This window comes from Polypterus senegalus, chromosome 7, assembly GCF_016835505.1.
Source record: "Polypterus senegalus isolate Bchr_013 chromosome 7, ASM1683550v1, whole genome shotgun sequence".
Classification (NCBI taxonomy): domain Eukaryota; kingdom Metazoa; phylum Chordata; class Cladistia; order Polypteriformes; family Polypteridae; genus Polypterus; species Polypterus senegalus.
In genome coordinates this window covers 181619521-181631825 of record NC_053160.1, presented here as the reverse complement: position 1 = coordinate 181631825, position 12305 = coordinate 181619521, and the positions used below count along the sequence as shown (strand labels likewise).

Below are 12305 nucleotides of genomic sequence, written 5' to 3'. Positions count from 1 at the left end.
CATAAACTCTGAGGAACTCTCTGTAGCACTCTGCTATCAACTTGTGTTGAGGCATAGATTAGGGCAACGGTATAAAACCATTTCTGAAGCTTTAAGTATTATAAGAAGCACAGTGGCCTGAATAATTATGAAATATAAGAGATTTGGAACCACCAGAATTCTTCCTAGAGTCAAATTGAGTTACTAGGCAAGAAGAGCGTAGGTCAAGGAGCTGAGCAAGAGCTCAATGATCACTTCAGAAATCCTCTGCTGAAATGAGAGAACCTGTTGGAAGGACGACCATCTCAACAGCTTTTTTGAGCAAAAGACAGGTGATAGCGTGCCTGGAATTTGGCAAACACCATTTAAAGGAGCATGATGAAAAAAATTCTCTGATCTAATGAGACAAAAATTGAAGTCCAAGAACTATGTCCAGCATAGACCAGGCACTGCTCGTCACCTGCTCAGTACCATCCTGATGGTGAAGCGTGGTGGTTGCAGCATCATGCTATGGGGTGCTTCTTAGCAGCAGGGACAAGGAGATTATCAGATATGAGTGAAGGGTGAATGGATTCAAATACAGAGAGATCATTGGGGGTGAAATAACCTGCACCAGAGTGCACACCACCTCAGACTACGGTGATGGATCATCTTTCAGCATGACAATGGCCCTGAACCAGAAACATTGCTGGAGTGGCTTCAAGACAAGTCTGTCAGTGTCCTTGAGTGGCCCAGCCAAATCACTGACTTAAATCCCATTGTACATTTTTGAAAAGACCAGAAGATTCAATCTAAAGGAGCTTGAGTGGGTTTGCCAATAACAATAGGATAAATTCAGACCCAGTTGTGCAAAACTGGTAGAGACTTATCCAAGAATATGAGAAGCTGGAATTGCTGCCAAACAGAGTTTGCAGTGTTTAATTTTTAATCAGTTTGAAAATCTTTCTGAAAACATGTTTTCACTTTCTCACTTTGGGTTATTGAGTGTAGATTTTGTAACTTTGACTTTATAAATTAATAGTGAGGTGTCAAGGAAATGACTTGTTTTTCATGTTCTGTGTCTGTCTATTCCTGTAGATTTTAAAAAATATTACATGGTACACAGAGCGGGCCCTGACTGAAATTTCCCTTGGGAGTCTCTTAATTCTGGTGGTCATCCGCACTATTCAGTTCAACATGACAAGAACAAGGGTGAGCATCTGGTGACTACTTCTTCATTTTATTCATTTGTAAGCTCTTACTTGGAAATAGTGTTTTCACTTCTATATGGTGTGACCAAAATGTATTAAAATCCCCTGAAATGAAAGTCTGCAAAGTACATTTTAGTCACGTCTGAATGTTTTGATTTGCAACTTTAAACTGTGGAGCAGAGAGTCAAATCAAGGAAAAATGTGTCTTTGTCACAATAATTATGGAGGCCATTTTATGTACATTAAAATAAATAGAGCCCTTGCACTGCCCCATGATGGACACTTCACTTAACATCACCTAAATTCTGGACACCTTGTACCATCATCCTCTGCTTTCTGCATTTTTTTTACCCAATTTCTCACCTATCTACACACCACACACTGAACTGACACTTATTTTATTTTGATTCCCAGGAACCTCTCATGTAAGACCTTATTAAATGCTTTCTCAAAATCAAGATCAATAATACCATATGCACCTCTGCAAATCTTATGCTTTTGGGGCTCCCTCATAAAATTCCAGCATAGTAAAACAAGACCTTCTTCATCGGAACCCATGCTTAATGTTCCCAAAAATTATTTTTCTCGACATGTGCTTCTGCTTAATTTCTTTCATTAATTTACTTATGATGTATGCTAAGTTACCGACCTATAGTTATTTGGATCTGCCCAAAAAAACTTTTTATGTAATGGAACAATATTTGCAATTTTCCAGTCCTTAGGAATTTCCCCAGTGTGCAGTGACTTTCTAAAAATATATGTCAGGGGGTTTATATGTGGCACTCACTAACTTCCTTAATCACTCAAGAATAAATGTTATCTGGTCCTGGTGAACACCTCTGTTTTTGTTGGGCACAAAGTGATTACTTATCAACCACTAGTTTTTAGAGCGTATTTTTAATTTATAACTTGCTTTCAGTGCTGTGGTTCTTGGCCTTCGTCCATACCCTTTAGGTAAGATTGAGTCAAAAATAAGCTGAGCTGTCCAAATAGAACATGTGATGTATCCTGAAGCACAGTGCATGCCGCCAGCTACATCTTGTTCTAGACATCCAGTTTAGCTCTAATAGGCTTTGTGGAGGTTGAATTTTATTAGATGCATGTGAATGCATCTCCCAACTTATATGTTCTCAGATTGTACTGTGCATCAAGTTTCACAAGTAGAAAATATAATTTTTGTTGCTATTTGTTTTAATTTAATTACTCTATATACACCCTGATACACTTTTTAAGTCAAGTTTACCTAGATGTCTTTACTGTTAGTTTGCACAACCCCAGGGTGTTCTTTAAAACTAATTACAGAAGTTAATTTAAGACATTATTGTTGGGTTCTACATCTCTTTCATTGAATTTGCACTAAAAGAAGAGTCTGCTGCCTGCTGCTTATGAGAGGTGTCATTTGACAGGTCTGCAATTAATAGTCTAATAGACATCCTTTCTCTCCGGTCTTTTTGAGCTGCTCATCTGAGTAATCTGAGAAACACCAAGCAGATGGTTCACTTGAATATGACAATATTTTTAGAAACCATTAATAGCATTATAAATTATAGTACTTTGCATTTCTATAAAAATCACATATAATATGTTTGATTGTCTGTTTATTTTCTCACCAGTCATGTAAAAACTGTGATTTTCATAAAAGTTTACATTTGTATTGGGATAGGAGTTGCAATGGGCAGGTCAGAGGGACCCAAAATCTACTGTCAACTTGGGGACTGCAATTCAATGAGGGAGCACTGGGGCTGATGGGAGGACACTGTTATTAGCTTAAACAAAGTTCCAAGGAGATGCTTGGTGTGAGTCCCATAATAATTGTTGACTTCCTGCTAACTCTGTTCCTTTATATACTTGGTTCCAGAATTGGTGGGATTTGTGAAATACTCCAGAAATGAGGTTGCTGGTCTTTGGTTGGCTTATCCTTCGCACTGGGGTAGGAAAAGGAAGAGAGGTCAGGGACTGCATCTCACACAGAGCCTATCTCTTGTTTTACTTTCTCTACAGAACCTCCAACACACTCCCATAGCATGTACGTAGATAGATAGATAGATAGATAGATACTTTATTAATCCCAAGGGGAAATTCACATAATCCATCAGCAGTATACTGATACAAAAAACAATATTAAATTAAAGAGTGATAACAATGCATGTTAAAACAGACAATAACTTTGAATAATGTTAGCATTTACTCCCCCGGGTGGAATTGAAGAGTCGCATAGTGTGAGGTCTCCTCAGTCTGTCAGTGCAGCAGGACGGTGACAGCAGATGTCTGGAGATGATCCTGTTCAGTGGACGCAGTAGATTCTTCATGATTGACAGGAGTTTGCTTAGTGCCCGTCACTCTGCTACAGATGTTAAACTGTCCAGCTTTATTCCTACAATAGAGCCTGCCTTCTTAACAAGTTTGTCTAGGCATGAGACATCCTTCTTCGTTATACTGCCTCCCCAGCACACAACCGCGTAGAAGAGGGCACTTGCCACAACAGTCTGCTAGAACATCTGTAGCATCTTATTGCAGATGTTGAAGGACGCCAACCTTCTAATGAAGTATAGTCGGCTCTGTCCTCTCTTACACAGAGCATCAGTATTGGCAGTTCAGTCCAATTTATCATCCAGCTGCACTCCCAGGTATTTATAGGTCTGCACCCTCTGCACACAGTCTCCTCTGATGATTACCGGGTCCATGAGGGTCCTAGGCCTCCTAAAATCCACCACCAGCTCCTTGGTTTTGCTGGTGTTCAGGTGTAAGTGGTTTGAGTGGCACCATTAAACAAAGTCTTTGAATTGGTTCCCATACTCTTCCTCCTGCCCACTCCTGATGCAGCCCACGATAGCAGTGTCGTCAGCAAACGTTTGCACGTGGCAGGACTTCCGAGTTGTATTGGAAGTCTGATGTATGTTGGCTGAACAGGACCGGAGAAAGTACAGTCCCCTGTGGCGCTCCTGTGTTGCTGACCACAATGTCAGACCTGCAGTTCCCGAGACGCACATACTGAAGTCTGTCTGTAAGATAGTCCACGATCCATGCCACAAGGTGAGAATCTACTCCCATCTCTGTCAGCTTGTCCCTAAGGAGCAGAGGTTGGATGGTTTTGAAGGCGCTAGAGAAGTCCAAAGGTGTATGGTGATGTCAGACTTTTGAGGAATGATGTTCTTTTCTTTTAGATCCTAAAAAGCATTTAAATCTCTGTAACACCCTTTTAGTGAGTTTCACTAACTACCATAGATGGTTTCGCATTCTCTGTATTCAATTATGCAATGAGCCGTCCAGCTTATTAATGTAGGACTAAATATATATTCATGAAATGACACTAAACCAGGGCATTCAAAGTAGTAGCATTGATGTTTTCAACCCAATAAAAAAGTTATTGCAATTGTGGAATCCACTCATACACAAAAAAAAAACTTGACTCATGATTGCAGCAAAATTGATAAAGGGGTAATGTGTGTGATGGATGGAATGCTAGCATTTCTGACAACAATTACAAAAAAATAAACATTTAAAATAAGCTGCGTAGATCACTAGATTTGTACAGGATAGCTTTTTACCTCTGTCCATGTCGACCTTTAGAGATCTCCATCATCAAGCATATGCTCTGGTAGGACAAGCAAATAACCTGTCTACTCTCTTCACTTACAAATTTGATTGTGTTTGTGTGTGTGCTTATATATTTTACAATTGTATGGATTTTGAGGAAAGCAAATTTGTGGGAGGTCAGTCAATCAGTTGCTCATTTTCTATCCCGCTTAGTCCAGAATAGGGTCAAGGGGGTCTGCTGGAGCCTATCCCAGCTAGCCTAAGGTGCAGGGCAGGAACAAACAAACCCTGAACAGGGCACCAGTCTATTGCAGGGCCTTGAGTGGTATTTTCTTTAAATGCAAACATCTGTTTGAACCCATACTGAAGTCTGAGTAATTAATTATGCTTGGGGTTTTGGGGTCTGTGACACTTCTAGTAGCCACAATTTAAAAAAGTTAAGTATCTCAGAAACGACTCATGCAAAAATTGTAAGCTTGGTGCCATGACAAAATAGGGTAGACTACAAAAATCCCAGTTAAATTACCGTATATACTTGCGGATAAGTTCTAAGTCAGAACTTGATTTTACTGTATAATTTCTGGTATTTTATAATGTTGGTCGTATAAGTCGAATGCGGAAAACTCACACTATTGGTCCAAGAGATAATGATATGCTAATGCACACCCGAGAGAATAACCACAGAGCACACTGCCTTTTTTTTTTTGTTTTTTACTATGTGGGTGTGACAATGCACTGTGCTCCTAACCTCTTTCTGTTTCTGTCATGCCTACGTGACCAAGCGGTAATACCCAAACTATTCTGAAGCGACGTTTGCACTGTTTTGTGTATTTTGTATCTCACACCTTCATACACCTTTATCATAAGAGCATCCCTTATCTACAATGGAGTGTTCGATCAGGAGAAAATATGAAGCTGGTTTTAAATTAAACGTCATTGAAGTAACAAAAGAAATTGATAACTGCGCCGCTGCAACAAAATTCAATGCATCTGAGAAACTGGTGTGAGACTGGAGGAGGCAAGAAGACATAAAAAAAAAAAAAACAGGTATATAAGTCAGGGTCTGATTTTATGATTGATTTTTTTCGGGTTTCAAGACCCGACTTATACGTGAGTATATACGGTATGCCAATTCTAGGGCATTTATTGCTGAACATCGTTCAGATGGTTTTTGAAGGATATGGAAGGTAAGTACTGGATGAAAAACGATAAGATAGATAGATGGATACTTTATTAATCCCAAAGGGAAATTCACATAATCTAGCAGCAGTATACTGATACAAAAAACAATATTAAATTAAATATTAAATATTAAAACCGACAATAACTTTGAACAATGTTACCTTTTAAAAACGGGTGGAATTGAAGAGTCGCATAGTGTGGGGTCTCCTCAGTCTGTCAGTGCAGCAGGATGGTGACAGCAGTCTGTCGCTGAAGCTGCTCCTCTGTCAGGAGATGATCCTGTTCAGTGGATGCAGTGGATTCTCCATGATTGACAGGAGTCTGCTCAGTGCCCGTCGCTCTGCCACGGATGTCAAACTGTCCAGCTCCATGCCTACAATAGAGCCTGCCTTCCTCACCAGTTTGTCCAGGTGTAAGGCATCCTTCATCTTTATGCTGCCTCCCCAGCACACCACCGTGTAGAAGAGGGCACTCGCCACAACCGTCTGGTAGAACATCTGCAGCATCTTATTGCAGATGTTGAAGGACGGCAACCTTCTAAGGAAGTATAGTCGGCTCTGACCTTTCTTACACAGAGCATCAGTATTGGCAGTCCAGTCCAATTTATCATCCAGTAGCACTCCCAGGTATTTTATAGGCACGGAGCCTGAAACAAGATGAACACAGTGGGACTTAGTTGAAAAAGATAGGTCTATATTCTCTGAAGTTACACAGGTCTTTGTATTCAGTGCAGATATCATGGAAACTGCAAAATATTTTGTGTCTTTGCTGGGATGTTGTCATGCAGGAGCTCTAGATAATGTAAAAAGGCATCATTTTCCAATGAAAACTGTAAGTTGTATTTAGACACCATGCTAAAATCCTATTTTCTAAATGTTTTAAACATTGTAGCATCAGAACCTGAGGTAAGCTCGATAATGAATTTTTGACACCATCACCAAACTTCCATTTATATGGATTTAAAAGACAAATTGTTGCTTTCTTACCTTAATCCATTATACAAACATACCTGGGCAATGACAGGTACTTTGGCTAGTATTCACTTTAGTTAAACTGGCAACATGCTTTTTGACTGTAGCTCAGTTTAAATCAAAAGGTATTTAAGATGAAATCTCCTATTCTCTTGATATCTTGAAACAAAATAAATAAAACAATCTTCTGCTTTTCTTCCTTCAGGACAAATATCTTCATACCAACTGTCTGGCGGCATTAGCCAACATGTCTGCTCAATTCCGCTGTCTTCACCAGTATGCAGCTCAGAGAATTATCAGGTAAGCTGTTTTTATTAATTAACAGATAAGCAAAAAATGCAAATATTTTAGATATCTAAAAAGACCTTCAGTATAAAAATATGTTTCTGGAATAAGTGGAACTGATATTATACTTTGATAAAATCTAATAAGAAATAAAACATTTTTATCCCTTCATTAGAAGTGGTTGAAAAAAATGTGAGCAGCTAATTCAGATACCGAACATGATGTTATTTGAATAGAAACTCTTTTCTTTATGTTGTACGAAGTAATTTGTTCAAGTAGTAATGAATGGCCTACATTTAATGATGTCATATTAGGATTTTGTTAAAGTTGGGATGGGGTGCAAAGAAAATCTTCTTGCCAAAAGGTTGATCAAAGCAGTTTTGGTCCCTCACTCAGTATCAAGGTAAGGTAATGAAATAAAATTTCTAACTTCTCCTTTTAAGTAAAAAAAAAAAAAAACTGCATTTATAGATAAGTTGTTCACCATTAATTGGTTCAGATTTATGGACTGATTATAAGACCGGAGTATAGCAAAGCAGCATGAGTGGGTTTAGGATGGGCTCGGACTCTGCTACATTACTACATCTACTCTATTTGTTTTATATATTTTAAAAGCAGTACTAGGAAGGCAATGTAACACCATGTATCTCTTTGTATTATTGCTTCATTTCTTTTTCAGAGTTCTGACTCATAATATAGCCTTTGTTAACATTTTCTGTACAAAATACATTTTGTGCCACGCTTCTCTTTTTTTAATCTTAGGGTTTTTTCACTACATGCTAAATAGTCATACTTATAGTTGTCTTTTACCAGTGATAGCCAAACACAGGAGTCTTTCCTTATCTGTAATAAATACAGGTGTTAAAATGAGTAACTTGTTAAAATGCTGAAATTATAATCTGTTTTCTTACCTTGTTATTTTTTTGCATCAAAATCACCAGTTGTGTCAATTATTGTGTTAGGTACACTTTTGGGATAAAAGATGTACTATATAAGTAAATGTTGTTGTTGGTATTCAGTGTTTAAAAATGTCTTTGTGATGTTGTTTACGCAGAATAATGTTTTATTTTTATTTATGTGTGTAATTTCAGAGATTAATATGTCTCCTTCATACTTGCGTTTCTCGGTGCCAATGTACTTTATAACTTTGGCTTTTGTTTTGCATAGTGTTTTCATTTTAAAGTTTTTGTGCAACCATGTTTTGAAGCAAATTTAACCCTTCTGTCATTGTCTTTTGGCAGTCTGTATAGATTCTGTGCATATTTCTTCTTGCTTAGCACTGAACTGTTTAACACTCCAAAACTATGAATTTAACAGTTTTCAAGTACTGTATTATTTATTTTATGCATCTTGTCAGTCTGCACAGTTATGCCATTGTTAGTGTTCATTACACACCATTACATTATATCATGGGCACTATCATTTTTTTTTTTTGTTGTTGTTCTTTTGTCATTCCATGCTGCTAAGGTCAATTGGACAAGATATGTGTGATTTCACCAGCAGATTGAATTTTATCAGTGGAGAAAAAAAACAATTGTCTATTTTAATAATTTGTTATTGTAGAAATTGAAATTTGTAAAATCAATTAATGTGGAAGGAACTGATGATAATAATCCCTAAATGTGCATGTGGTTATTTCAGGGCCTCTACTGTAAGTTTGAGGCATAGGCTGTGAAAGTAGTGAGACTGGAACTGAAGTGCCTAGTAAGTGTTCCCAAAGTGAATTTTGATGATTGGTGAAAGCAGTAGAAACTTTTAAATGAGTTTCCGGTTTACTTTAATGTTATTGTTAATTGCTAATGCACTGATGTGCGCTTGCAGCTAATATAAAACTACACATAATAAAAATTTTCTTTAAAGTTTTTGAAGGAGGGTGGATAGTCTCGTATCCATTTTTATACCAAGTTGCTTGAGTGTACACCTGCACACACCTCAGGAGTCATCCCGATGAAGGGAAAGTAAGATGTTTGGCAAAAATCCCTTCAATGCTCACCTTAGACAAGCTCATAGTTAGAAGCAAATGATAAAACACACTATTGAAAGTCATTCAATGGTGGACAAATGGAACCCTGTTTAACATATTCTTACTTGTGCTTTTGGGCTAAAGCATTTACAAAAAACATCCACAGAATCTGCAGCTGGCCATGCTGACAACTGCTTTCTTGTTTGAAGGTAACCACTTTTTTGTAAAATGAAGCATCTTAAGTCCTGATTTAAGCAGGTGCTTTCCTATGGCCTGTTTATGAATATGCAAGAAAGAGAAACAATAGGCATTGGCCATATTTTAACTAAGTCCTGTGACAATAACAAGAATATTTAGCATCGCAGTAATGTGTCAGACACATGCCCAGCTTACATGTCTTTTTTTTTTTCTGTAAATGCTCACAGTTAATAAGTGTGCTATCAATTTCATGGGTTTGATTTGACAGGTTTTTTTTTCTTTTCTTTTCCTGGATACGGAATAGGTGTGTATGTATATACATATCTTATACACACACATTTAATACATATATATATATATATATATATATATATATATATATATATATATAATGCGTGTGTGTGTATATTTAAAATCCTAAGCCTAAAAGTGCAACGATTTTATGTGTCACTTTTTTGTCACACTTTAAATCAGGCTTATTTTAAAACCTACATATATATGTTTGGTTTCATTCTTTTCAGAATTTATCTAACTTTAATGTGATGTTAGATATTCAGATTCTTATTTCATTTTTTAATTATAAACTAAAAAATATCAAGAACTCACGTCCCGTGAGATGAGACTTTGTGCCAAAAGATTTATCCACTGGAAATAAAAGACAAAGAGTAGGACAGCTGCTGTACAGGCTTTTAAATGTTTGAAGCACCATGGGAGATGCCGATCATGCGGCACGGCAGCAGCAGCAGCTGATCGAGCAAAGAGGAGGTAAAAAAAAAAAAATATATATCTTTTTCCCACTGTATCACCCCCTAGTATGTATATGTGTGTGTGTGATATATATATATATATATCTATATATATATATATATATCTATATCCTCCCAACCCCCCCACCTCATTAAACACACACACACTTACCTAACCCCCCCCAACCCCCCCCACCTAATTTTGCTATATATTACCTTTGATTCTTGTAAGTCTAAGCATTATCCTCCTCTGATGAAGGCCCCTGGCAGGGTCTGAAAGCTCGGGTATAAAAACTACTTTATGATACGAGATTCATTTTCTCCTTTTGTGGATCTCCAGCTGCAAATATGCAAACCGTATCACAGACCTTCACTCTCTCTCTCTCTCTCTCTCTCTCTCTCTCTCTCTCTCTCTCTCTCTCTCTCTCTCTCTCTCTCTCTCTCTCTCTCTCTCTCTCTCTCTCTCTCTATATATATATATATATATATATATATATATATATATATATATATATATATATATATATAAAAATAAAATGCATACACACACAGTGCCTTCAGAAAAGTATTCACACACCTTCACTTTTTGTTATGTTGCAGCCTTATTCTAAAATCATTTAAATTATTTTTTTTTACCTCATCACACAGGAATTACCTGCAGAGCTTAAATATAGGATTATGAAATGCCTCAAAACCTTTCTACAACATAGAAACGTCACAAGAGTTCAGTGGCCTCCATAATTCTTAAATGGATAAGTGTGAAATAACAACAGCTCATCCTATAGCTGGCTATGTAGCCAAATTGAGCAATAAGAAAAGAAGGACCCTAGTAAAAAATAAACAAAATGTGACCGAGAACCCTATTGTCACTCTAGCTGAGCTCCAGAGACCCTGTGTAGTGAGTAGTAAAACTTCTGAAAGTTCAACTACCACTGTAGCACTCCACTGATCTAAGCATTATTGCAGAGTTGTCACACGAAACACAAAAAAGCCTTGTTTAATTTTGCACTAAGGCACCTGTTGGACTCTCTGACTTTGTGAAGTATGATTCCCTGGTCTGATGAAACCAAAACTGATCTGTTTAGCCTTATTTTTAAGAATCACATGTGAAGTAAACAAGTCACCATTCATCACCTGTGCAATAACATCACAAAGGTGAAGCATGGTGGTGGAAACATCAAAGACTGGGAGACTAGTAAGGGTGGAGAGAACGATCAATGGAGTCGATTACAGAGATATCCTTGTAAAGCCTGGTCCTGAGCACACTGGACCTTAGACGGTACCAAAGGTTAACTTTTCAAAAGGACAACGACCCTAAACACAAAATATAGATAACATAAAAGTAGCTTTAGGGTCAACTCTTTGAATGTTCTTGCGTGGGCCTGCCAGAGCTTAGACTTGAACCCAATGAAACGTTCTGGAGAGACTAGGAAATAGCTGTTCTCTGATGGTCTATGCCCAACCTGGCAGAGCTTTAGAGGATCTGCAGAGAAGAATGGCAGAAAATTCCAAAGCTTATCTTGTCTTAAACAAGAAGACTCCAGGCTGTAATTGCTGTCAAAGGAACTATACTGTATATGCTGTCCATAAGAGTTTGCAAAAATAGGTTTACAGTTGTGAATATTCGAGGCTTGCAATTTGAGCACTTATAAGATTGTAACTAAGTGCGCTGTGCCATTGTGACATTCCTTTGAGTTAATATAGTTCATAAAACTATTGAGTTAGTAAAGCCACTGTAATAATCATATCCTGCATGTCTTTTACCATACAAACAGCTGTAAATCTACTTTTTTTCCATCTGGCACATACACTTTATTTGGAAAGTATTGTGAAAGGGTCAAAATTTTAACTTTGCGATTTCAACCAATTTTACATGTTTTAGATATTCCTTAACATGATATCAGAGTGATGTGTCATGATGTCTGTGAATGCAAATCCCTCATTCCAGATGAAACTTGATATTGTTCAAGTTGGGAATATTCGAATACTGACATCACTGTTCAGATATTCTTTATGTGTGTTCTGTTTCAAGGGTTTCAGAAGAATGTATGAGATCCATAAAGAAAAGTCTAGGCTGACAATATTTTAATTTTGAAAACATCAGTGTTGCTAAGTTCAAAATCCATAATATCAAACTTTCATACCCCAGTTCAACCAGTTCAGTGTCGAATCACGTGAGATCAAAGCATCCTGGAAAACCTCTTAGCCCATTTTCCAGAATGCCTTAAGAAGACTTCATTCACTATCCCGTTTT

At 37.4% G+C, this 12305-nt stretch overlaps 1 protein-coding gene across 4 annotated transcripts in view; it reads left to right on the top strand.

The window, feature by feature from the left end:
* Positions 1-12305, top strand: part of dym (dymeclin) — a 462962-nt gene that overhangs the window by 208689 nt on the left and 241968 nt on the right. For all 4 annotated transcript variants that reach the window (XM_039759679.1, XM_039759677.1, XM_039759678.1 and 1 more), the window contains 2 exons: positions 1057-1170; positions 7065-7159. In XM_039759679.1, the coding sequence (XP_039615613.1) occupies positions 1057-1170; positions 7065-7159 (209 nt within the window). The remainder of the gene's footprint in view (positions 1-1056; positions 1171-7064; positions 7160-12305) is intronic.